This window comes from Oncorhynchus masou, chromosome 12 (assembly GCF_036934945.1).
Source record: "Oncorhynchus masou masou isolate Uvic2021 chromosome 12, UVic_Omas_1.1, whole genome shotgun sequence".
Lineage (NCBI taxonomy): Eukaryota > Metazoa > Chordata > Actinopteri > Salmoniformes > Salmonidae > Oncorhynchus > Oncorhynchus masou.
This window is the reverse complement of record NC_088223.1, coordinates 91,515,328-91,542,827: the sequence shown is the minus strand read 5'-3', so window position 1 is coordinate 91,542,827 and position 27,500 is coordinate 91,515,328. Positions and strand designations below refer to the sequence as shown.

General features: G+C 44.5%; 1 protein-coding gene across 1 annotated transcript in view; it reads left to right on the top strand.

Moving 5' to 3' along the window:
* The first annotated feature begins 18,467 nt into the window (after positions 1–18,467).
* Positions 18,468–27,500, top strand: part of hpda (4-hydroxyphenylpyruvate dioxygenase a) — a 26,012-nt gene continuing 16,979 nt past the window's right edge. The window contains exons 1-6 of the mRNA XM_064982423.1: positions 18,468–18,598; positions 19,000–19,026; positions 19,326–19,388; positions 22,361–22,465; positions 22,666–22,708; positions 22,831–22,913. Coding sequence (XP_064838495.1) covers positions 18,596–18,598; positions 19,000–19,026; positions 19,326–19,388; positions 22,361–22,465; positions 22,666–22,708; positions 22,831–22,913 — 324 coding nt within the window. The 5' untranslated portion in view covers positions 18,468–18,595. The remainder of the gene's footprint in view (positions 18,599–18,999; positions 19,027–19,325; positions 19,389–22,360; positions 22,466–22,665; positions 22,709–22,830; positions 22,914–27,500) is intronic.

The window sequence follows — 27,500 nt, the reverse complement described above, 5'->3', positions numbered from 1 at the left end:
TAGAGGTTGGCCGATTAATTAGGGCGATTTCAAGTTTTCATAACAATCGGTAATCAGCATTTTTGGACGCTGATTATGGCCGATGATATTGCACTCCACAAGGAAACTGAGTGGCAGGCTGACCACCTGTTACTCGAGTGCAGCAAGGAGCCAAAGTAAGTTGCTAGCTAGCATTAAACTTATCTTATAAAAAAACAATTAATCTTAACATAATCACTAGTTAACTACACATGGTTGAAGATGTTACGAGTTTATCTAGCTTGTCCTGCGTTGCATATAATCAATGCGGTGCCTGCTAACTTATCATCGAATCAGAGCCTACTGATGATTTAACAAGCAAATTCGCAAAAAAAAAAGCACCGTCGTTGCACCAATGTACCAAACCATAAACATCAATGCCTTTCTTAAAATCAATACACAGGTATATTAAACCTGTATATTTGGTTAACAGAAATTCATGTTAGCAGGCAATATTAACTAGGGAAATTGTGTCACTTCTCTTCCGTTCTGTGCAACAGAGTCAGGGTATATGCAGCAGTTTGGGCCGCCTGGCTCGTTGCGAACTGTGTGAAAACCATTTCTTCCTAACAAAGACCGTAATTAATTTTCCAGAATTATGACATAACATTGAAGGTTGTGCAATGTAACAGCAATATTTAGACTTAGGGTTGCCACCCCTTTAACAAAATGTGGAATGGTTCTGTATTTCACTGAAAGAATAAATGTTTTGTTTTCTAAATGATAGTTTCCAGATTTGACCATATTAATGACCTAAGGCTCGTATTTCTGTGTTAATTACAATATAATTAAGTCTATGATTTGATAGAGTAGTTTGACTGAGCGGTGGTAGGCAGCAACAGGTCCGTAAGCATTCATTCAAACTTTACTGCATTTGCAATGCTTGAAGCACTTTTATTTTATTTAAAAAAAAAATATATATATATATATACACAAAAAAAAAAACTGATAATGATTAATTGGCCGAATTTTAAAAATGTTATTTAAAATATTTTTTATTAATATATATATATATATATATATCAGTTTTTTTTTTGTCCTACAATAATCGGTATCGACGTTGAAAAATCATAAAATCGGTCGACCTCCATTTAAAATAGCTTCAAAACATGTCTACGGGCTATTCAAAGAGTAGTGTGACCTGTAACAGGATCAGAGCCATCAATAAAGCACCGCATAACACAGCAGGTATGTTGTATACCACACGAGGAAAAGAGGCCCGGGGCTACACATGGAGGGGTGGCGAAGTCTCTCTCTCTCTCTCTTGCATGACTCGCACTTATGACACCAGGTAACTGCCAAAATAAAGGAAACTCCAACATAAAGTAGTCTTCATTGGGAGTTGGGCAACCACGAGTCAGAACACGCCCCTTGAAATAGAGTCAACAACTGTATGGAACTCTTTCGGGAGGGCTGTGACACCATTCTTCCATAATTTGTTGTCTTGTTGACAGTGGTGGGGAAAATGCTGTCTCAGGCGCTGCTCCAGAATCTCCCACAAGTGTTCAATTGGGTTGAGCTCTGGTGACTGAGGCGGCCATGGCATATGGCTTACATCGCTTTCATGCTCATCAAACAATTCAGTGACCACTTGTGCCCTGTGGATGGGGACATTGTCGCTTTATGGGGGGGCATAGCCATGGTAGCCAAAAGAATGCCCTGCCCAGCATTTTTATAAATGACCCTAAGCATGATGGGATGTTAATTGCCTAATTAACTCAGGAACCACACCTGTGAAGAACGACTTGCTTTCAATATTCTTTGTATCCCTCATTTACTGGAAGTGTTTCCTTTATTTTGGAAGTTACCTGAGGTGCGTTCATTACAGAGGCCCTTTACCATTTAAGAACCAGAATGGAAGCAAAACCAAAATTTCTATTGGACTGCTGGCAGAAGAAATATGCCCAGAGAAGCAGGAGATTGAACTTCACACAACTTTTTAAGACTTGTCCCCGTTAGTTAACCCTATCAATGTTTCCTTTTACTGTGGGAATTGTGATCGAATCAACGCAATATTAGCAACTTTCAATTAAACATTCAGAGACAAAACAAACTATGGTTTGTTTTGTTTCCTTTCAAAATATCAACATTTCCTGTCTGTTTCTCTTCACTTTGAAAACATCTACAGTCCTATTGATCTGATTGGTTACTGATCTGATTGGTTACTAATAATATAATTTAAAATCCCTCAAATTGTGTCCCATGTGTGTTTAGACACGGTGACGAGTACGCAAGAGATTTTTTTGGACGCAGAATACATCCGATTAGGATTCTATCGCATTGACAGCCTGTACTCTACACAGACCGGTGCGCCATAACCAATCAGAGCTGTACATGTGTTTATATCCTTTGCTAGTTAGTGAGTTATTAGCCCAGTTATAGACAGCAATGGAGGAGTGATTGCTTTCTGGAAGATCACAAAACGTGTGCATTTCTAGACATCTTTGAAAAGTGAGTCAGGTAAAAGAGATTATTTTTTTTGTCTCAAAGGGGTAGTGTTGTATTCTGAGACATACTTGAATAAGCTAAGTAGCCAATGAGCGCAGGGTAGCATAATTTGGTATGTGAATAATGATACGTTTTATTTTGTAAAGTGGTTTCTTGCATCAAAACATTTTCAGTCACATCCTTGTCTGAAGAACAAGTGGATAAACAAGTCAAGCCCTGCATGAAAAGTCCCATGGAATGTAGGCCTACATTGGGGTGGCAGGGAGCCTAGTGGTTAGAGCGTTGGACTTGTAACCGAAAGGTTGCTAGATCAAATCCCCAAGCTGACAAAGTAAAAATCTGTCATTCTGCCCCCTGAACAAGGAAGTTAACCTACTATTCTTAGGCCATCATTGAAAATAAGAATGTTTCTTAACTGACTTGCCTAGTTAAATAAAAGGTTTAAAAAAATACAACATTGGCTGAAGGATAGAAGTTATTTTCCATGTTCAAATGTTACAGGATGTATTTTCAATTGTTTTTTTATGGTAGTAGCTTTTGATCAAATAGCCACAGTAACCTACTGTTCAAACTAACTTAAAGTGGGTACAGCCTCTGTACCGCGATAAACGCACACCGGAAGTTGCACTGAATTTTCACAACATTCAAGTTTGCCATCAGCAGACCGGAAATTGGCTCAGTGGCGAAAAACATTTAGGTGACCATTGGGTAAGTCCCTTACCTTTTATTCAATAAACGTTTTGTAAGCGAAGACATGGTTTATCCTGTGTAACTCTGTTGTTGTTTTTGTCGCACTGCTTTGCTTTATCATGGCCAGGTCGCAATTGTAAATGAGAACTTGTTCTCAACTGGCCTACCTGGTTAAATATAGCTGTAATATTTTTTTTAACATTTTTTTTTCTTTAAAAAGGTGCACTCAAATTCACAAAATAACTGATGAATTTCCGAACGTGCAACACCCGTTGAATATGACCATCGTCAGCAAAATATAATATATTTGCCAGCAGCACAGTCAGTCACTGACGCTCATGACAACATCAAAAACAGCCTAACCAGCTCTGCTAGGGTCAGAGACAGGTGTTCTCTCATTCGTGTCTGACCCAAATAATTATCTAAACTTTTTCGCTAAACAGTAGAAAGCAGATTATTCAGTCGATTTTCCCATTGGTCCTAGACTATGGCAACATCTATATGAACGCAGCGGTCACTTATTTAAAGCTGTTAAAAGCAGTTTATCATAGCGCACTGCGGCGCATGTGACAAATAAAATTTGATTTCTTATGGGCAACAATTTTAGTACTCATCACTGCATGCTCTACCAGAAAGTTGGTTGATACATTGCTGTTCTCATTTATAAAATAAAAGGTGTTAAAAAAATATAATACAAATTGAAAGTAGCTTGCAAGTTAGGCAACTCAAGCCAGTTAACTTGGGTGCTTGGAAACAGACATGAGGACAAAACGCTCGGATCAACCCTCGTCCTCCGCCAAAGCATCCAGGATGCGCTCTGAACGACCCGAGGGCGAAATGGTCTGAATTTAAAAAAGACAACATTTGACAACTCTGTGAATTAACGAGCGACCCAGAGAGCGCACTCATGACACACTGGAGATAATTTACGAACACACCCTTTGATAGGATCAGAGTAGCTTGGTACTACAAAGCATATAAAAACACGCTAAAACAGTACCGTTTGACAGATAAAATACCTAGTTCACTAATGTATGTAGAGAACCAAACAGGTGCAACAAGACGGAAATGTTGAAAACTAGGAGCTGGCTTTCCATAGCGGAGGTTGACGAGCTTAACGTTTGTGAGAGTGGTGATGCCCCATCAAACACACCGGCTGCTAGGAGGGGGAGGCGGTTCGAGGTCTACTGGACTGGTCTAGCTAAGCACACTGGCAAATGTCAAAATATTGGTCATGAACAGCATATCTCTCAGCAGCCGTGCAACATAATACACACCGTTTTTTTTTTTAAATTGACAAGTTGGTTTATTTTTAAAAATACAATCGGGATAGCTACTCACTCAGAAAGAATCAGCTGATACAACGGTGACTCAGTAGACTACACGACTTCCGCATTCACGAGCGATGACCTATGCTTCGACCAATCAGCAAAAGTAAAGCATGCATTTGAACCAATGGCGAGAGAGAATCCTTACCAATAAATAGCCAATGAAAGTTTATGACAGGTAAAAGCGCGGTTGTGTAGCCGCGTCAATGGCGTGCACACACCCACACCAAAGCCAATCAAGACAGATCGGTGCCTCTAGAATGGGTGGATTCGATTAGGATATGGTCCGTGATATGAACGGGCAAAAGCGGTGGTGAGGGAGGAGTGCCTGTCTAAAATGGAACCGTGATCTACGCCACTTAATCATGAGTCAACATGATGCATCGCTCAGAAACATACATCTATTTTCCATAAAATATATGTTATAATTTTCTAACTAATTTTACATTGGGAAGGCAGATTTAGAAATAATTGTTGCATGTGAAAATACACAATCCTACTCATTACAACGCGTGCTTAATTACATCACTTTTGTTTTGAGCAGACTTCACCGTGGGCATTGAACGGGGCACCTGGCTCACGCCCGGGATACAGCCCGATTCCCAAGACGAATGCATTCAACTTTCACCTGGCACAAAACAAGTTTTACCCGGGAATAGGGGGCAGATTAATCGAATTCCCTCAATGTTGCTGGCAATCGCGCGGCATCAGAGGCGGCAGTGCCTGTGGGCGGTATTCTAGTGAAATGAGGGACCAATAGAAAATCACAGCGCGGCACAAACTGATCACATGCTCTGGCGCGTCATCGGGAGCTGTGTTAAAGCGGTCGTGACTCAATTTGAAATCTATTGCGTCTGAAACGTTCGTGCTCTTAGCTGAGCTGAGTATTGCAATCTCCAGGTGCGCAATGAGCCACACAAATATACGGGAGCACAAAGCACAGGTTAAAGAATTTTCCTGAAACAGCTTCTTCCCTCTGCAATCTAGAGCCGTAATCATTGTGCTTAATTCTATGTAAAAACAAATAAAGATATGTATTTTTTTGCATATCTAAGCTTACATGTTGAGCTGTCTTTATACTCTAGACTGTTTTTTAAAGAAACTAAATATACTTCTCTGCATCTCTGCTAAAAATCTGCCTAGAATATTGAAAGGAATGAGTTATTCAGTACATTTAGTTATTGCTTGCTTTTCTAAAATCTACCAACCTTGCCAGCAGGCATGCCAGCTAACATAGTTAGACAAGCTAGCTATTCTACCTTGATTGATAGCCTAGATTGGATACCTATCTTCCAAAATCAAAACGACCTACCCAGAAGCCATTTCAGGCTATCTAAAGCCAACTTTATAACATGTCTATGTGGCTCTGTTACAGAGAAGCAGCATCATTATTATTTTTAAAGGGACATCTGAGGGGGCACGTACCACTGTGTCCTCATATGGGCATGACACCAGGGGCTTGGAATGTTACTGAGTAAGGGAAAGGTAATCAATCGCATGGTTGTGGTCACTGATAAGGGTGGAGAGCTGTTCATTCGGCTCTCCTATCTAAAGAGCCCATTTTTAGATTTTCTCATTTCATTTATTGTTGTTAGGTTCTAAACAAACAAGAGTTAAAAACTACCGGACAACTAGGAAAAGTTCAAACCAAGTTTAGTCACCCAATGGGTCTGACAGCGAAACAGACAATGACATGTTCGCATCAGCACAAGTATATATCCCCCCCCCCCCCCTGTATGTGAAGGCTCCTTTTATCTAAACATTACATATTTGTTGCTAGACAGGAAGTTAAGTCATGTGGGAAATAAACTGTTCCTTCTCCCTTAATGTGACCTGCCCTCGGTACCCATTCCTCACTAATCCACAGCTCTCCACCCTTATCAATGACCGCAACCATGTGATTGCCTTTTCCCTTACTCAGTAACATTCCAAGTCCCTGGCTCATATCCAACCTTAATTTACTCCACCATATGCTTTCCTCCTACAGATTAACTTCTGGTGTAGCAAATATTTCAAATTACAGGCCCAAACAACTGAAACCAGACTGTGAACCTTCTCCTTTCCATAGGATACCTGATGTCTATCAATACCATTGTTCTGACAGAATGTAAACATTCTGCATTCCCCTCTCTCCCTCAGTGACTCGATAAATGATATTTCAAGTTTTATAAGTCAGAACCCATCATTGTCATTGTTGAGTTCAAGGTCAGGTATTTTAGTGGTTGGAGCGTTGGATCAGTAACCGAAAGGTTGCTGAATCAAATCCCCGAGCTGACAAGGTAAAAATCTGTCATTCTGCCCCTGAATGAGGCAGTTAACACACTGTTCCCTGGTAGGCCATCATTGTAAATAAGAGTTTCTTCTGAACTGACTTGCCTAGTTAAATCAAAATATGAGATAACAAAAGAGGAACATCAGAGAGAGAGAGAGACTGAAACTACAACAAATCAATCATTAAAGGCCCAATGCAGTCAAAAAGGAGATTTTCTGAGGTTTTGTATATACACACTGAACAAAAATATAAACGCAACATGTAAAGTTTTGGTCCCATGAGCTAAAATAAAATATCCCAGACATTTTCCATATGCACAAAAAGCTTGCTTCTCTCAAATGTTATGCACATATTTGTTTACATCCCTGTTAGTGAGCATTTCTCCTTTACCAAGATAATCCATCCACCTGACAGGTGTGGTATATCATGAAGCTGTTTAAACAGTATGATCATTACACAGATGCACCTTGGGCTTTTTTATTTTTTATTTCACCTTCATTGAACCAGGTAGGCCAGTTGAGAACAAGTTCTCATTTACAACTGCGACCTGGCCAAGATAAAGCAAAGCAGTGTGACACAGACAACAACACAAAGTTACATATGGAATAAACAAACATACAGTCAATAATACAATACAAAAAGTCTATATACTGTGTTTGCAGATGAGGTAGGGAAAGGGAGGTAAGGCAATAAATAGGCCATAGTGGTGAAATAATTACAATATAGCAATTAAAACACTGGAGTGATAGATGTGCAGAAGATGAATGTGCAAGTGGAGATACTGGGGTACAAAAGAGCAAAATAAATCCAATAAATAACAGTATGGGGATGAGGTAGATTGGATGGGCTATTTACTGATGGGCTATGTACAGGTGGGCTATGTACAGGTGCAGTGATCTGTGGCCTGCTCTGACAGCTGGTGCTTAAAGTTAGTGAGGGAGATATGAGTCTCCAGCATCAGTGATTTTTGCAGTTCGTACCAATCATTGGCAGCAGAGAACGGAAAGGAAAGGCGGCCAAAGGAGGAATTGGCTTTGGGGGTGACCAGAGAAATATACCTGCTGGAGCGCTGGGTGATGCTATGGTGACCAGTGAGCTGAGATAAGGCGGGGCTTTACCTAGCAAAGACTCATAGATGACCTGGAGCCAGTGGGTTTGGCGACGAATATGAAGCGAGGACCAGCCAACGAGACCATACAAGTCACAGTGGTGGATAGTACAGTTGAAGTCATTACAATATAGCATTAATACTGGAGTGGTAGATGTGCAGAAGATGAATATGAAGCGAGGGCCAGCCAACGAGAGCATACAGGTCGCAGTGGTGGTAGTATATGGGGCTTGGGTGACAAAACGGATGGCGCTGTGATAGACCTCACCCAATTTGCTGAGTAGAGTGTTGGAGGCGCCGGGGACAAAAAAAATGTGCCGTTTTGTCACACAACACAATGCCACAGATGTCTCAAGTGTTGAGGGAGTGTGCAATTAGAATGCTGACTGCAGGAATGTCCACCAGAGCTTTTGACAGAGAATTTAATGTTAATTTCTCTACCATAAGCTGCCTCCAACATTGTTTTAGAGAATTTGGCAGTACGTCCAGCCGGCCTCACAGCCACAGACCACGTGTATGGCGGTTTGCTGACTTCAACGCTGTGAACAGAGTTCCCTGTGGTGGCGGTGGGGTTATGGTACGAGTCGGCATAAGCTACAGATAACGAACAGAATTGCATTTTACCGATGACAATTTGAATGCACAGAGAAACCATGACAAGATCCTGAGTCCCATTGTCGTTCCATTAATCTGTCTCCATCACCTCATGTTTCAGCAGGATAATGCCCAGAGAAACCATGACAAGATCCCGAGTCCCATTGTCGTTCCATTAATCTGTCTCCATCACCTCATGTTTCAGCAGGATAATGCCCAGAGAAACCATGACAAGATCCCGAGTCCCATTGTCGTTCCATTAATCTGTCTCCATCACCTCATGTTTCAGCAGGATAATGCCCAGAGAAACCATGACAAGATCCTGAGTCCCATTGTCGTTCCATTAATCTGTCTCCATCACCTCATGTTTCAGCAGGATAATGCCCAGAGAATCCATGACAAGATCCTGAGTCCCATTGTCGTTCCATTAATCTGTCTCCATCACCTCATGTTTCAGCAGGATAATGCCCAGAGAAACCATGACAAGATCCTGAGTCCCATTGTCGTTCCATTAATCCGCTGCCATCACCTCATGTTTCAGCATGATAATGCCCAGAGAAACCATGACAAGATCCTGAGTCCCATTGTCGTTCCATTAATCAGTCTCCATCACCTCACGTTTCAGCAGGATAATGCCCAGAGAAACCATGACAAGATCCTGAGTCCCATTGTCGTTCCATTAATCAGTCTCCATCACCTCACGTTTCAGCAGGATAATGCCCAGAGAAACCATGACAAGATCCTGAGTCCCATTGTCGTTCCATTAATCCGCTGCCATCACCTCATGTTTCAGCAGGATAATGCCCAGAGAAACCATGACAAGATCCTGAGTCCCATTGTCGTTCCATTAATCAGTCTCCATCACCTCACGTTTCAGCAGGATAATGCCCAGAGAAACCATGACAAGATCCTGAGTCCCATTGTCGTTCCATTAATCTGTCTCCATCACCTCATGTTTCAGCAGGATAATGCCCAGAGAAACCATGACAAGATCCTGAGTCCCATTGTCGTTCCATTAATCTGTCTCCATCACCTCACTTAGAGCAGGATAATGCCCAGAGAAACCATGACAAGATCCTGAGTCCCATTGTCGTTCCATTAATCCGCTGCCATCACCTCATTTTTCAGCATGATAATGCCCAGAGAAACCATGACAAGATCCTGAGTCCCATTGTCGTTCCATTAATCTGTCTCCATCACCTCATGTTTCAGCAGGATAATGCCCAGAGAAACCATGACAAGATCCTGAGTCCCATTGTCGTTCCATTAATCTGTCTCCATCACCTCACTTAGAGCAGGATAATGCCCAGAGAAACCATGACAAGATCCTGAGTCCCATTGTCGTTCCATTAATCCGCTGCCATCACCTCATTTTTCAGCATGATAATGCCCAGAGAAACCATGACAAGATCCCGAGTCCCATTGTCGTTCCATTAATCTGTCTCCAACAGTCCCATTGTCGTTCCATTAATCTGTCTCTCACCTCATGTTTCAGCAGGATAATGCCCAGAGAAACCATGACAAGATCCTGTCCCATTGGTTCCATTAATCTGCCATTGTTTCTCAGGGGAACAGTGGGTTAACTGCCTTGCCAGAGGATGACAAGTGGTCCCATTGTTAATCTGTCTCCATCACCTCATGTTTCAGCAGGATAATGCCCAACCCCATGTCGCAAGGATCTGTACACAATTCCTGGAAGCTGAACATCTTATTCCATGGCCTGCATACCCACCAGACATGTCACCCATTGAGCATGTTTGGGATGCTCTTACGACAGCGTGTTCCAGTTCCTGCTAATATCCAGCAACTTCGCACAGCTGTTGAAGAGGAGTGGGACAACATTCCAGAGGCCAAAATCAACAGACTGATCAACTCTATGCGAAGGTGATGTGTCACACTGCATGTGGCAAAATGGTGGTGTCACCAGATGTGGAGATACATTTCAGTTGAACAATTGACTAGGTATCAGGGAGGCTGGCCGTATCCACATCCACGGCATCAGCACCCAGGGAACAGTGGGTTAACTGCCTTGCTCAGGGGAACAGTGGGTTAACTGCCTTGCTCAGGGGAACAGTGGGTTAACTGCCTTGCTCAGGGGAACAGTGGGTTAACTGCCTTGCTCAGGGGAACAGTGGGTTAACTGCCTTGCTCAGTGGGTTAACTGCCTTGGGTTAAGTGGTTAACTGCCTTGCTCAGGGGAGCAGTGGGTTAACTGCCTTTGCAGTGGGTTAAGGGGAACAGTGGGTTAACTGCCTTGCTCAGGGGAACAGTGGGTTAACTGCCTTGCTCAGGGGCAGTGGGTTAACTGCCTTGCTCAGCAGTGGGTTAACTGCCTTGCTCAGGGGAGCAGTGGGTTAACTGCCTTGCTCAGGGGAACAGTGGGGTTAACTGCCTTGCTCAGGGGAACAGTGGGTTAACTGCCTTGCTCAGGGGAACAGTGGGTTAACTGCCTTGCTCAGGGGAGCAGTGGGTTAACTGCCTTGCTCAGGGAGCAGTGGGTTAACTGCCTTGCTCAGGGGAACAGTGGGTTAACTGCCTTGCTCAGGGGGAGCAGTGGGTTAACTGCCTTGGTCAGGGGAGCAGTGGGTTAACTGCCCACTCAGGGGAGCAGTGGGTTAACTGCCTTGCTCAGGGGAGCAGTGGGTTAACTGCCTTGCTCAAGCAGTGGGTTAACTGCCTTGCTCAGGGGAGCAGTGGGTTAACTGCCTTGCTCAGGGGAGCAGTGGGTTAACTGCCTTGCTCAGGGGAACAGTGGGTTAACTGCCTTGCTCAGGGGAACAGTGGGTTAACTGCCTTGCTCAAGGGAACAGTGGGTTAACTGCCTTGCTCAGGGGAACAGTGGGTTAACTGCCTTGCTCAGGGGCAGAATGACATATTTTTACTTTGTCAGCTCGGGGATTCTATCCAGCAACCTTTGGTTACTGGCCCAAAACCCCACCCAGGCTAGATGCTGACTGGTTCTCTTACCATCAGGCTAGATACTGACTGGTTCTCTTACCATCAGGCTAGATGCTGACTGGTTCTCTTACCATCAGGCTAGATGCTGACTGGTTCTCTTACCATCAGGCTAGATACTGACTGGTTCTCTTACCATCAGGCTAGATGCTGACTGGTTCTCTTACCATCAGGCTACATGCTGACTGGTTCTCTTACCATCAGGCTAGATGCTGACTGGTTCTCTTACCATCAGGCTAGATGCTGACTGGTTCTCTTACCATCAGGCTAGATGCTGACTGGTTCTCTTACCATCAGGCTAGATGCTGACTGGTACTCTTACCATCAGGCTAGATGCTGACTGGTACTCTTACCATCAGGCTAGATGCTGACTGGTTCTCTTACCATCAGGCTAGATGCTGACTGGTTCTCTTACCATCAGGCTAGATGCTGACTGGTTCTCTTACCATCAGGCTAGATGCTGACTGGTTCTCTTACCATCAGGCAAGATGCTGACTGGTTCTCTTACCATCAGGCTAGATACTGACTGGTTCTCTTACCATCAGGCTAGATACTGACTGGTTCTCTTACCATCAGGCTAGATGCTGACTGGTTCTCTTACCATCAGGCTAGATGCTGACTGGTTCTCTTACCATCAGGCTAGATGCTGACTGGTTCTCTTACCATCAGGCTAGATACTGACTGGTTCTCTTACCATCAGGCTAGATACTGACTGGTTCTCTTACCATCAGGCTAGATGCTGACTGGTTCTCTTACCATCAGGCTAGATACTGACTGGTTCTCTTACCATCAGGCTACATGCTGACTGGTTCTCTTATCATCAGGCAAGATGCTGACTGGTTCTCTTACCATCAGGCTACATGCTGACTGGTACTCTTACCATCAGGCAAGATGCTGACTGGTTCTCTTACCATCAGGCTAGATGCTGACTGGTTCTCTTATCATCAGGCTAGATGCTGACTGGTTCTCTTACCATCAGGCTAGATACTGACTGGTTCTCTTACCCATCATGCTAGATGCTGACTGGTTCTCTTACCATCATGCTAGATACTGACGGGTTCTCTTATCATCAGGCTAGATGCTGACTGGTTCTCTTACCATCAGGCCAGATGCTGACTGGTTCTCTTATCCCCTACCTTTAAGTTATGTGACCCTTTCCAGTCATGTAATATCCATAGATTAGGGCCTAATGAATTTAGTTCAATTTACAGATTTTCTTATATGAACTGTAACTCAGAGAAAATCTTTGAAAGTGTTGCATGTTGTATCTATATTTTTGTTTCGTATATTTTCACACTATGAGGTTGGAATAATAATGTGAAATTGTGAAAATTATGATAATGCCGTTTTAGTGTAAAAGCTGTTTGAAAAGACCTCCTGAAATATCATCCTGTGTTGGTGGGATGTAAATGATTTAATAGACCAATAAGAAAGAGTTCCAAACCTCTCTGCCAATAGCAGCTAGTTTTCAGTTTTCCCCTCCCTACTCAGACCACTCCCAGAAAGTCCTAATACAATTCTTGCTTGAGAAATTGCTATTTTCTATTTTTCTTTTTTTTACCATCTTAATTTAAAACAGTCACAGGAAGGTACTTAATTGTTACCCCCCAAAAATATTTGATAGTGAGATAACAATGGCTGAATTGGACCTTTTAATATAAGAGGCAAAACACACACACACAATCATTTCCTATGTCACCTGTAAGTTAGGGACTTTACCCTCTGATTCTTATTTAAATATATAAAACGCACGTTCTAGACGATTCAGTGCTTCCAACTTTGTAGCAACAGTTTGGGAAGTCCCTTTCCTGCTTCAGCATGACAATATCCCTGTGCACAAAGCGAGGTCCACACAGAAATGGTTTGTCGAGATCAGTGTGGAAGAACTTGACTGGCCTGCACAAAGCCCTGACCTCAACCCCATCGAACACCTTTGGGATGAATTGGAACGCCGACTGTGAGCCAGGTCTAACCGCTCAACATCAGTGTCCGACCTCACTAATACTCTTGTGGCTGAATGGAAGCAAGTACCCACAGCAATGTTCCAACATCTAGTGGAAAGCCTTCCCAGAAGAGTGAAGGCTGTTATAGCAGCAATGTTCCAACATCTAGTGGAAAGCCTTCCCAGAAGAGTGGAGGCTGTTATAGCAGCAATGTTCCAACATCTAGTGGAAAGCCTTCCCAGAAGAGTGGAGGCTGTTATAGCAGCAATGTTCCAACATCTAGTGGAAAGCCTTCCCAGAATAGTGGAGGCTGTTATAGCAGCAATGTTCCAACATCTAGTGGAAAGCCTTCCCAGAAGAGTGGAGGCTGTTATAGCAGCAATGTTCCAACATCTAGTGGAAAGCCTTCCCAGAAGAGTGGAGGCTGTTATAGCAGCAATGTTCCAACATCTAGTGGAAAGGCTTCCCAGAAGAGTGGAGGCTGTTATAGCAGCAATGTTCCAACATCTTGTGGAAAGCCTTCCCAGAAGAGTGGAGGCTGTTATAGCAGCCGGTGTCCACAACTCCATATTAATGCCAATGATTTTAGAATGAGATGTTCGATGAGCAGGTGTCCACATACTTTTGGCCATATAGTGATGTCCGATGAGCAGGTGTCCACAGTCATATAGTGATGTTCGATGAGCAGATGTCCACATACTTTTGGCCATATAGTGATGTTCGATGAACAGGTGTCCACATACTTTTGGTCATATAGTGATGTTCGATGAGCAGGTGTCCACATACTTTTGGTCATATAGTAATGTTCGATGAGCAGGTGTCCACAGTCATATAGTGATGTTCGATGAGCAGATGTCCACAGTCATATAGTGATGTTCGATGAGCAGATGTCCACATACTTTTGGCCGTGTAGTGCGTCTTTTGTGTTTCATTGTTTCAGCCGGGGTAGAAGTCATTGATAATTTCTATTTATCTTTATTGGGTTTTAAATGTAAAGTGTGTCCCATATAAATAAACTCTGGCCTAACCTGTTATCAAATCAAATCACATTTTATTGGTCACGTACACATGGCTAAGTAGATGTTATTGCGAGTGTAGCGAAATGCTTGTGCTTCTAGTTCTCGGCCGTGCAGCAATATCTAACATGCAATCCAACAATTTCGCAACAGCTACCCAATACACAAAAATCTAAGTAAAGGAATGGAATGAGAATAAACACTCAGTGTGAAAGTGAAAATGAAAGCCCATACAAATGTTTTTTTTTTGTGTGTGTCACAGACAGTTCTGAAATCAAAGATACTTTTAGATTTCTTCATAGACTATTTGTAAAGGTCTAGAAGATTCTCTGTGTTCGCTCAGATCTGTGGGTGAAGATGGCGCTACAGCTCCATCTAGAGGTCATACAAGGAAACTTCTCAGATGAAACTACACCCAAGCCAGTGTTCATCGATATCAGATGATGAATAATGAGCCTTGTTTTACATCTTGCTTCAACATGCGAGTTTGGCGATCTGATCAATATGCTCCAATCACCTATGGATTTATTTAATAAAAGGCAAACAAATATATATAAGCGCAGTATGTAAAGTGCTTGTTCCATGTTTCATGAGCTAAAATTGGTTTCACATCCGTTAGTAATAATTTGTCCTTTGCCAAGTTAATCCATCCACCTGACAGGTGTGGCATATCAAGAAGCTGATTAAAACAGCATGATCATTACACAGGTGCACCTTGTGCTGGGGGAAATAAAAGGCCACTCTAAAATGTTTAGTTTTGTCACACAACACAATGCAACAGATGTGCCAAGTTTTGAGAGAGCGTCCAATTGGTATGCTGACTGCAGGAATGTCCACCAGAGCTGTTGCCAAAGATTTGAATCTTAATTTCTCTACCATAAACCGCCTTCCAACGTGTTATAGAGAATTTGGCCAACTGGCCTCATAACCGCAGACTACGTGCTGGGCAATGTGTGGGCGAGCAGTTTGCTGATGTCAACGTTGTGAACAGAGTGCCTCATGGTAATGGGCAGGCATAAGCTACAGACAACTGACAATATTTCATTTTATAGATGGCAATTTGAATGGACAAAAATACTGTGACGAGATCCTGAGGGCAATTTTCTTTTGAGGTGTCTGTGACCAACAGATGTTATATCTGCATTCCCAGTCATGTGAAATCCATAGATTAGGGTCTAATGAATTTATTTAAATTCACGGATTACCTCAGAGGAACTATAACTCAGTTAAATCTTAGAGATTTTGCATGTTGCATTTATATTTTCCCCAGTATATTTGACCAGGGAGTCATACTGAGACCAAGGCCTCTTTTACAGAATAGCCCTTAATTACTAGCCTGACGACAAACACTCAATTCTTTCGCTGCTCGGTCGTTCCAGACATACTTTAGTCTGAGACTGCTCTGTCGTTCCAGACATACTTTAGTATGAGACTGACTGCTCGGTCATTCCCGACATACTTTAGTCTGAGACTACTCTGTCGTTCCCGACATACTTTAGTATGAGACTGACTGCTCGGTCATTCCCGACATTCTTTAGTCTGAGACTGCTCGGTCGTTCCCGACATACTTTAGTCTGAGACTGACTGCTCTGTCGTTCCAGACATTCTTTAGTCTGAGACTGCTCTGTCGTTCCCGACATACTTTAGTCTGAGACTGACTGCTCTGTCGTTCCAGACATACTTTAGTCTGAGACTGCTCTGTTCCCAGACATTTTTTAGTCTGAGACTGCTCTGTTTCCAGACATTCTTTAGTCTGAGACTGACTCTGCTCTGTCGTTCCAGACATTCTTTTTAGTCTGAGACTGCTCTGTCGTTCCAGACATTCTTTAGTCTGAGACTGACTGCTCTGTCGTTCCAGACATTCTTTAGTCTGAGACTGACTGCTCTGTCGTTCCAGACATTCTTTAGTCTGAGACTGACTGCTCTGTCGTTCCAGACATTCTTTAGTCTGAGACTGACTGCTCTGTCGTTCCAGACATTCTTTAGTCTGAGACTGACTGCTCTGACATTCTTTAGTCTGAGACATTCTTGCTCTGTCGTTCCGACATACTTTAGTCTGAGACGTTCCAGACATACTTTAGTCTGAGACTGCTCTGACATTCTTTAGTCTGAGACTGCTCTGTCGTTCCAGACATTCTTTAGTCTGAGACTGCTCTGTTCGACATTCTTTTCAGACATTCTTTAGTCTGAGACTGCTCTGTCGTTCCAGACATTCTTTAGTCTGAGACTGCTCTGTCGTTCCAGACATTCTTTAGTCTGAGACTGCTCTGTCGTTCCAGACATACTTTAGTATGAGACTGCTCTGTCGTTCCAGACATTCTTTTAGTCTGAGACTGCTCTGTCGTTCCAGAGAGTCTGAGACTGCTCTGTCGTTCCAGACATTCTTTAGTCTGAGACTGCTCTGCTCGTCCTTTAGTCTGAGACTGCTCTGTCGTTCCATGACATTCTTTAGTCTGAGACTGCTCTGTCGTTCCAGACATACTTTAGTCTGAGACTGAGACTGAGACTGACTGCTCTGTCGTTCCGACATACTTTAGTCTGAGACTGCTCTGTCGTTCCAGACATTCTTTAGTCTGAGACTGCTCTGTCGTTCCAGACATTCTTTAGTCTGAGACTGACTGCTCTGTCGTTCCAGACATACTTTAGTCTGAGACTGCTCTGTCGTCGTTCCAGACATACTTTAGTCTGAGACTGCTCTGTCTGTCGTTCCCGACATACTTTAGTCTGAGACTGCTCTGTCTCTGTTCCCGACATACTTTAGTCTGAGACTGCTCTGTCGTTCCAGACATTCTTTAGTCTGAGACTGAGACTGTCTGTCGTTCCAGACATTCTTTAGTATGAGACTGCTCTGTCGTTCCCGACATACTTTAGTCTGAGACTGCTCTGTCGTTCCCGACATACTTTAGTCTGAGACTGCTCTGTCGTTCCAGACATACTTTAGTCTGAGACTATCAATGAAGTTGTTTGTGGTGACGACTGCTCTGGGCACAAGGGACGTTTGTACAAAATAACTTCATCGGCGATTGTTTCTAACCAATCAGAGTATCAAAGCCAATGACACATTTTCAAACCACCGTTTTAATCTCGTGTGTTTTGTCTCTGACCCAACACATCGGTTTCTGGGACCAATCAGAGAGCCCCCGAATGTGTTTGAATTCGGTGAATGGTCGAGCAGGTACTCCGACCCAGACTCCTTAGTGAGAAGAAACTAACGTCTGAGGGTGTGGTGCAGCGTTTGGCCCGGTGCAGGGAGTATGGGTTGCCAGGCAACTGAATTATAGAACAATTACAAAAATACCCACATGAAAACAAAATGCCAAAACTATCTGATCAAAGTTTCTCGCATCACACACATTGTATTAAAATTTGTATCTTATCTATCCACTGTGCCGGCATAAACGGGGGCTATAGAGTGTCTCAGTCAGAGTAATTGCTAAACTGAGAACATAATGAACATGTGGGGGGATTTGAACCTAGATCAGAATTCCTACTGAGACACTTTGTGAATATGGATCCTGGACATCCTGCCCAATCATGTCCTTTTCCATTTTTTTTTTTTTTTTTACATTATTCACCAGCTAAGAGAGTGTGTTTTTTAAGGGCATTAAATGAAGGCTGAGGAGAGAAGCTAAGACTGGAATATTGAGTGGAGTTGTCAGTAAATCTACTGTAAATCATTTCTCTTCTTCTTCTTCTTCTTCTTCTTCTGTGTCACCAAGGGTTAATAACTAACAACTATATCCATTGTGGCTAACCTGTCAACTGTCTACCATGGTTGAAAAACAGGCTACTGTTACAGCGTGATGACAGCCTGCGTGACCTCGTCCCTGGGCTACTACACACAGCTTCCAGTCTTAGAGTAGTCTGGTTCATGGTGCTTGAGGATGCAGCCTACAAGGACTGAACACTGTCCTCCATGTTAAGGCAGCGGAGGCTTGTAGAAGGAGCTCGATATTGTACTGGAGACATGATGACAACACCTGGCAAACACTGGACGATTGGGACAGCCAGCGCCAGGGGTCTCTGGATCCTTGTGCTTGTCAGGTGAGGGAGGCAAAGCGGGTTGGAGGCGGACCCCAGGGTGGTGTTGACCCCAAAAGACCAATCACCACGGGTCCTCTGGCCACTACTTAAGGCCTGTGGGGGCAGCCAGCCCCTCTAGCCCGTAATATTCTCTCTTCTCTCCTCTTGATCAGTCATCTCTGTCTGGACAGAACCATAGCATGGTGAGTAAGTCTGCTGCCTCCCGTGATGGTTGTACATGGGGGGGGGGGGGGGGGTTTCAGAGAGGATGGGTCATTTTACAACTGTTAAACGGTGTAATAATTTACATAATTGTTCAGGTAGTAAATTAACAGCAGTCGGTAGTATCATTTGGTTCCAGACGTGTTGTGTCATAAATGTACATGGATTTATTAATTCATATGTGTATTGTATTGTATTGTGTGAACTCTGCTTTGGAATGATATACTTTAACTGTCGCAGCAGTTGGGGATGCTGTTGTACACCTCACATGTAACATGCCCACAAATGTAAGGAATGACACAATCGAAGGTTTCTGATATTAGGGAGGGGGAACATGTTTTACACGCATCGAAGATGAATCGATTTTCATATTTCTCTGCAGACTACCTACACAGATAAAGGGGAGAAGGTAAGTCCATCGTCATTATTTCCACGTAACACTTCAGTGGTGGATCTTTGAGTTGATGATGAGATGAGGATAAATGTTTGCGTGCTCTGGTTCCTTGGGTTACGACCTTCTGTCTTAATGACAAATGACGAACAAGCGGACTAACCATCCATATGGAGAGGGGAGTTTGTGAACATACCATTTGTTTTGATACAGTATTATTACTTATTTTGATATAGTATTATTTATTTTGATTTAGTATTATTTATTTTGATATAGTATTAATTATTTATTTTGATATTCCCCTTTTCCCCATTTAGCCCGAGAAGGGAAAATTTGTAAAGTTCCACCACGTGACCTTTTGGGTGGGCAATGCCAAACAGGTGAGTCTTTTAAAGTCCTCCCCCAAAAAATAGACCGAAGATAAACGGAGACAAGTTATCCATCATATCCGATCACATCCACAATATGCTGTATGAATTTCTTTGACGTGGAGTGACAACTTAGCATTGGTTATATCACATTCTCAGCCTCGCAATGAGTGATACGGTAGCACTCGATGAGAGCTGGACAACATGCACAGCAGGATAACATATTGTGCCGAATGGACTTTGCTTTCTAAAGGGAGGCTAGCTCAGGTCATTGCTCTTCTGCTAGTTGACTTTGGGCTTCCTCTCTGTGAAACAAACTGAGGTTACAGTCCAGAACGGGAGACATGTTTATCTATCTATCTGAAAACAGCACAGAAATGTTCCTGAACTTACAAGCCTTTTATAGCCATATATTGAACTGACAAATGGACTAAGGAAGTAAAAACCAGGGTTGGGTCCTTTATAATTAAATCAGTCAATACAGGGAGTGATTTTAATTTAATTGAATTAATACATTTAAAAACCCAGCTTCTCCTTTTCAGTTTTTGAGAAGATATTTAAAATATATCCAATTACCCATATACCCAATTATTGAATTGGAATTTCAGGTTTTTATCCCCTGAATTGACTGACTTCAATTAGAATTGACCCCAACCCTGTTGAAAACTATGACACAGACAGAGGTATATAATTTCTGTAATAGCTGACTTAATCTTTGCGGAACCAGAGGCAACAGGTGGGCGTTTACTGGGTAAACAAAACGTTAGCAACTTCAAAAGGCCTAAAAGTTCACGTAAAAGTTCGTTCAACCGCACCAATAAAGCATATGGGTCACATGTCACTTACAGGGTTGAGCAATCACACACACACACACACACACACACACACACACACACACACACGCACACACACACACACACACACACACACACACACACACACACACACACACACACAGAAACACCAGTGTCGACATCTTGTGTAAGTCAATGTTCCAAATGTTCGTAAAACTTTATTTGATGGGTACCTACATAAGAACTTTAATAACACATATGTTCTGTTTATGAATGTGTTGTGTATAGGTTATGAATGGATTATGTATGGGTTATGTATAGGTTATGAAGGTGTTGTGTATGGGTTATGAATGGGTTATGTATGGGTTATTATGTATATGGGTTATTAATGTATTGTGTATGGGTTATGAATGGGTTATTATGATTATGTATGGGTTATGTATAGGTTATGAATGTGTTATGTATGGGTTATGTATGGGATATTAATGTGTTATGTATGGGTTATGAATGGGTTATGTACGGGTTATTAATGTGTTATGTTATGTATGGGTTATTAATATGTTCAGTATGGTTTATTATGGGATTATTATGGGTTAATGGATTATGGGTTATGAATGGGTTATGTGTGGGTTATTAACGGGTTATTAATGGATTATGTATGGGTTATTAATGGGTTATGTATGGGCTATTAATGGGTTAAGTATGGGTTATTATGATTTATGATTATTAACATGTTATGGGTTATTATGTATGGGTTATGTATGGGATATTAATGTGTTATGTATGGGTTATTAATGTGTTATGTATGGGTTATTAATGTGTTATGTATGGGTTATTAATGTGTTATATGATTATTAATGTATGGATATTATTATGTATAGGTTATATATGGGTTATTAATGTGTTATGTATGGGTTATTAATGTGTTATGTATGGGTTATTAATGGGTTATGTATGGGATATTAATGTGTTATTTATGGTTATGTTGTATGGGTTATTAATGGGTTATGTATGGGATATTAATGTTATGTATGGTATATTAATGGGTTATGTATGGGTTATTCAGTATGTTGTTATTTATGATTTTATTAATATGTTCAGTATGGGATATTAATGGGTTATGTATGGGTTATTAATGGTTATGTATGGGATATTAATGTGTTATGTATGGGTTATGTTCAATGGGTTATGTTATGGGTTATTAATATGTTATGTATGGGTTATTATGTTATGGGATATTATTGTTATGTATGGGATATTCATGGGTTATGGGATATTAATGGGTTATGTATGGGATATTAATTGTTGTGTATGGGTTATTAATGGGTTATGTATGGTATATTAATGGGTTAATGGGCTATTAATTATTGTGTATGGGTTATGTATGGGTTATTCATGTGGTTATTAATGGATTATGATATTAATGGGTTATGATGGGATATTAATGTGTTATGTATGGGTTATTAATGGGTTATGTATATGGGTTATTAATGTGTTATGTATGGGTTATTAATGTGATTATGATTATTATGGTTATTTATGATTATTAATGTTATTTATGATTATTAATGGTTATGTATGGGATATTAATGGGTTATGTATGCTATATATTGGTTATTAATGGGTTATGTATGGGATATTTATGTTCAATGTTATTAATGGTTATGTATGGGTTATTAATGGGTTTGTATGGGATAATGTGTTATGTATGGGATATTAATATGCTATATTGGTTATTAATGGGTTATGTATGGGTTATTAATGTGTTATGTATGGGATATTAATGTGTTATTATGGGATATTAATGGGTTATGTATGGGATATTAATGTTAATGGGATATTAATGGGTTATGTTATGTAATGGGTTATGTATGGGTTATTAATGGGTTATGTATGGGTTATTAATATGTTATGTATGGGATATTAATGTGTTATGTATGGGATATTAATGTGTTATGTATGGGTTATTAATGGGTTATTAATGTTATGTATGGGATATTAATGTGTTATGTATGGGATATTAATGGGTTATGTATGGGATATTAATGTGTTATGTATGGGATATTAATGTGTTATGTATGGGATATTAATGTGTTATGTATGGGTTATTAATGGGTTATGTATGGGTTATTAATGGGTTATGTATGGGTTATTAATGGGTTATGAAATCCTTGTGAATTCTCCATGCAGGCGGCTGTGTTCTACTGTGACAAGATGGGCTTTGAGCCAGTGGCCTACAAGGGTCTGGAGACCGGCAGCCGAGAGGTGGTGTCCCATGTCATTAAACAGGATAAGGTAGTGTACCCACTTCTGCAAACGTAGAACCGCTTTCTCTGACCCACATTAAAGTCTTCTTAGTCCCACGACTAGACAAGGCCGTGTCTGGGAAACTGGCCCGTGATTGGTCTCGAGCTTTTAAAACTCCAACTTTGACTGACTTTAATACCTTCATCAGATGAAGTATTGACCTCGTTGTTCTTTATTCCTCCCCCCAGATATTATTTGTCTTCGAATCTGCTCTGAATCCAGGAAATGAAGGCAGGTTTCTTCTTCTCCAAGTCAACATCTTTAAATGGCTACATTTCTGATATAGACCTGGTATGAAAGATCAACCGTCAGTCATATAAGTTTATTGTTTCAAAAGTTTTCTTTTCTCTCAGAAATGGGGGAACACTTGATGAAGCATGGGGATGGGGTCAAAGACATTGCTTTCCAAGTGGAGGACCTTGAATTCTTAATCAAGGTGAGTAAAAAGTACTAAAGTAATCTTGTTCAACCTTTTTTTCTGTTAGTTTCAAGGGTGGTGGGTAGACTAGAGGGTAGACTAGAGGGTGGAGGGTAGAGGGTAGACTAGAGGGTAGACTTGAGGGTGGAGGGTAGACTAGAGGGTGGAGGGTAGAGGGTAGACTAGAGGGTAGACTAGAGGGTGGTGGGTAGAGGGTAGACTAGAGGGTAGAGGGTAGACTATAGGGTAGAGGGTAGACTAGAGGGTAGACTAGAGGGTGGTGGGTAGACTAGAGGGTGGTGGGTAGACTAGAGGGTGGAGGGTAGACTAGAGGGTGGAGGGTAGACTAGAGGGTGGAGGGTAGACTAGAGGGTGGAGGGTAGACTAGAGGGTGGAGGGTAGACTAGAGGGTGGAGGGTAGACTAGAGGGTGGAAGGGTAGACTAGAGGGTGGAGGGTAGACTAGAGGGTGGAGGGTAGACTAGAGGGTAGACTAGAGGGTGGAGGGTAGACTAGAGGGTGGAGGGTAGACTAGAGGGTGAAGGGTAGACTAGGGTGGAGGGTAGACTAGAGGGTGAAGACTAGAGGGTGGAGGGTAGACTAGAGGGTGGAGGGTAGACTAGAGGGTGGAGGGTAGACTAGAGGGTGGAGGGTAGACTAGAGGGTAGACTAGAGGGTGAAGGGTAGACTAGAGGGTAGACTAGAGGGTGGAGGGACTAGAGGGTGGAGGGTAGACTAGAGGGTAGACTAGAGGGTGGAGGGTAGACTAGAGGGTGGAGACTAGAGGGTGGAGGGTGGTGGGTGGAGGGTAGACTAGGGGTGGAGGGTAGACTAGAGGGTGGAGGGTGACTGGGTAGGGTAGACTAGAGGGTGGAGGGTAGACTAGAGGGTGGAGGGTAGACTAGAGGGACTAGAGGGTGGAGGGTAGACTAGAGGGTAGGGTGGAGGGTAGACTAGAGGGTGGAGACTAGAGGGTGAAGGGTAGACTAGAGGGTGGAGGGTAGACTAGAGGGTGGAGGGTAGACTAGAGGGTAGGAGGGTAGACTAGAGAGGGTGGAGGGTAGACTAGAGGGTGGAGGGTAGACTAGAGGGTGGAGGGTAGACTAGAGGGTGGAGGGTAGACTGGAGGGTAGTAGAGGGTAGACTAGAGGGGGGGTGGAGGGTAGACTAGAGGGTAGACTAGAGGGTGACTAGAGGGTAGACTAGAGGGTGGAGGGTAGACTAGAGGGGGTAGAGGGTAGACTAAGGGTGGAGGGTAGACTAGAGGGTAGGTGGGTAGACTAGAGGGTAGACTAGAGGGTGGAGGGTAGACTAGAGGGGACTAGAGGGTGTAGATAGAGGGTAGACTAGTGGTGGGTAGAGAGGGTAGAGGGTGAAGGGTAGACTAGAGGGTGGAGGGTAGACTAGAGGGTGGAGGGTAGACTAGAGGGTGTAGACTAGAGGGTGGAGGGTAGACTAGAGGGTAGACTGGTGGAGGGTAGACTAGAGGGTGGAGGGTAGACTAGAGGGTGGGACTAGAGGGTAGAGGGTAGACTAGAGAGGGTAGACTAGAGGGTGGAGGGTAGACTAGAGGGTGGAGAGAGGTAGGCTGGAGGGTAGAGGGTGGTGGGTAGAGTCTGGAGGGTGGGGTAGAGGGTAGAGGTGGTGGGTGGTAGTAGATTGGAGGGTAGAGGGTGGTGGGGGTGGGTGGGTAGAGGTTAGAGGGTGGTGGGTAGAAGGTAGAGGGTAGAGGGTGGTGGGTGTGTGGTGGGTAGAGGGTGGTGGGTGGGTAGAGGGTGGTGGGTAGAGGGTGGTGTGTGGTGGGTAGAGGGTGGTGGGTGGTGGGTAGTGGGTAGAGGGTGGTGAGTAGAGGATGGTGGGTAGAGGGTGGTGGGTAGAGTGTGGTGGGTGGTGGGTAGATTGAGGTGGGTAGAGGGTGGTGGGTAGAGGGTGGTGGGTAGAGTCTTGAGGGTGGTTGGTAGAGGGTAGCAGGTAGAAGGTAGACCAGAGAGTGCTGGGTAGAGGGTGGTGGGTAGAGGGTAGACTAGAGAGTGCTGGGTGGAGGGTAGAGGGTAGAGGGTGGTAGGTAGATGGTAGTGGGTAGAGGGTGGAGGGTGGTTGGTAGAGGGTAGCAGTAAAAAGGTAGACTAGTGGGTGGAGGGTAGAGGGTGGAGGGTGGTAGGTAGATGGTAGTGGGTAGAGGGTGGAGGGTGGTGGGTAGAGGGTGGTGGGTAGAGGGTGGTGGTTAAAGGGTGGTGGGTGGTGGGTAGAGGGTAGAGGGTGGTGAGTAGAGGGTGGTGGGTAGAGGGTGGTGGGTAGAGGGTGGTGGGTAGAGGGTGGTGGGTAGAGGGTGGTGGGTAGAGTCTTGAGGGTGGTTGGTAGAGGGTAGCAGGAAAAAGGTAGACTAGTGGGTAGAGGGTGGAGGGTGGTTGGTAGTGGGTAGAGGGTGGTGGGTAGAGGGTGGAGGGCGGTGGGTAGAGGGTGGAGGGCGGTGGGTAGAGGGTGGAGGGCGGTGGGTGGAGGGCGGTGGGTGGAGGGTATAGGGTGGTGGGTAGAAGGTAGAGGGTAGAGGGTGGTGGGTAGAGGGTAGAGGGTGGTGGGTAGAGGGTGGTGGGTAGAGGTTAGAGGGTGGTGGGTAGAGGGTGGTGTGTGGTGGGTAGAGGTTGGTGGGTAGAGGGTGGTGGGTAGAAGGTGGTGGGTAGAGGGTAGAATGCAGATTGTGGTGGGTAGAGGGTGGTGGGTGGTGGGTGGTGGGTAGAGGGTGGTGGTGGGTGGGTAGAGGGTAGAGGGTGGTGGGTAGAAGGTAGAGGGTAGAGGGTGGTGGGTAGAGGGTAGAGGGTGGTGGGTAGAGGGTGGTGGGTAGAGGTTAGAGGGTGGTGGGTAGAGGGTGGTGTGTGGTGGGTAGAGGTTGGTGGGTAGAGGGTGGTGGGTAGAGGGTGGTGGGTGGTGGGGTGGGTGGGTAGTGGGTAGAGGGTGGTGAGTAGAGGATGGTGGGTAGAGGGTGGTGGGTAGAGTGTGGTGGGTGGTGGGTAGATTGAGGTGGGTAGAGGGTGGTGGGTAGAGGGTGGTGGGTAGAGTCTTGAGGGTGGTTGGTAGAGGGTAGCAGGTAGAAGGTAGACCAGAGAGTGCTGGGTAGAGGGTGGTGGGTAGAGGGTAGACTAGAGAGTGCTGGGTGGAGGGTAGAGGGTAGAGGGTGGTGGGTAGATTTTGGAGGGTGGTTGGTAGAGGGTAGCAGTAAAAAGGTAGACTAGTGGGTGGAGGGTAGAGGGTGGAGGGTGGTAGGTAGATGGTAGTGGGTAGAGGGTGGAGGGTGGTGGGTAGAGGGTGGTGGGTAGAGGGTGGTGGTTAAAGGGTGGTGGGTGGTGGGTAGAGGGTGGTGGGTAGAGGGTGGTGGGTAGAGGGTGGTGGGTAGAGGGTGGTGGGTAGAGTCTTGAGGGTGGTTGGTAGAGGGTAGCAGGAAAAAGGTAGACTAGTGGGTAGAGGGTGGAGGGTGGTTGGTAGTGGGTAGAGGGTGGTGGGTAGAGGGTGGAGGGCGGTGGGTAGAGGGTGGAGGGCGGTGGGTAGAGGGTGGAGGGCGGTGGGTGGAGGGCGGTGGGTGGAGGGTATAGGGTGGTGGGTAGAAGGTAGAGGGTAGAGGGTGGTGGGTAGAGGGTAGAGGGTGGTGGGTAGAGGGTGGTGGGTAGAGGTTAGAGGGTGGTGGGTAGAGGGTGGTGTGTGGTGGGTTGAGGTTGGTGGGTAGAGGGTGGTGGGTTGTGGGTGGTGGGTGGTGGGTTGTGGGTAGAGGGTGGTGTGTAGAGGATGGTGGGTAGAGGGTGGTGGGTAGAGTGTGGTGGGTGGTGGGTAGATTGAGGTGGGTAGAGGGTGGTGGGTAGAGGGTGGTGGGTAGAGTCTTGAGGGTGGTTGGTAGAGGGTAGCAGGTAGAAGGTAGACCAGAGAGTGCTGGGTAGAGGGTGGTGGGTAGAGGGTAGACTAGAGAGTGCTGGGTGGAGGGTAGAGGGTAGAGGGTGGTGGGTAGATTTTGGAGGGTAGAGTCTGGAGGGTGGTGGGTAGAGGGTAGCGGGTAGAGTCTTGAGGGTGGTTGGTAGAGGGTAGCAGTAAAAAGGTAGACTAGTGGGTGGAGGGTAGAGGGTGGAGGGTGGTAGGTAGATGGTAGTGGGTAGAGGGTGGAGGGTGGTGGGTAGAGGGTGGTGGGTAGAGGGTGGTGGTTAAAGGGTGGTGGGTGGTGGGTAGAGGGTAGAGGGTGGTGAGTAGAGGATGGTGGGTAGAGGGTGGTGGGTAGAGGGTGGTGGGTAGAGGGTGGTGGGTAGAGTCTTGAGGGTGGTTGGTAGAGGGTAGCAGGAAAAAGGTAGACTAGTGGGTAGAGGGTGGAGGGTGGTTGGTAGTGGGTAGAGGGTGGTGGGTAGAGGGTGGAGGGCGGTGGGTAGAGGGTGGAGGGCGGTGGGTAGAGGGTGGAGGGCGGTGGGTGGAGGGCGGTGGGTGGAGGGTATAGGGTGGTGGGTAGAGGGTGGAGGGTGGTAGGTAGAGGGTGGAGGGTGGTGGGTAGAGGGTGGAGGGTGGTGGGTAGAGGGTGGAGGGTGGTAGGTAGATGGTAGTGGGTAGAGGGTGGTGGGTAGAGGGTGGAGGGCGG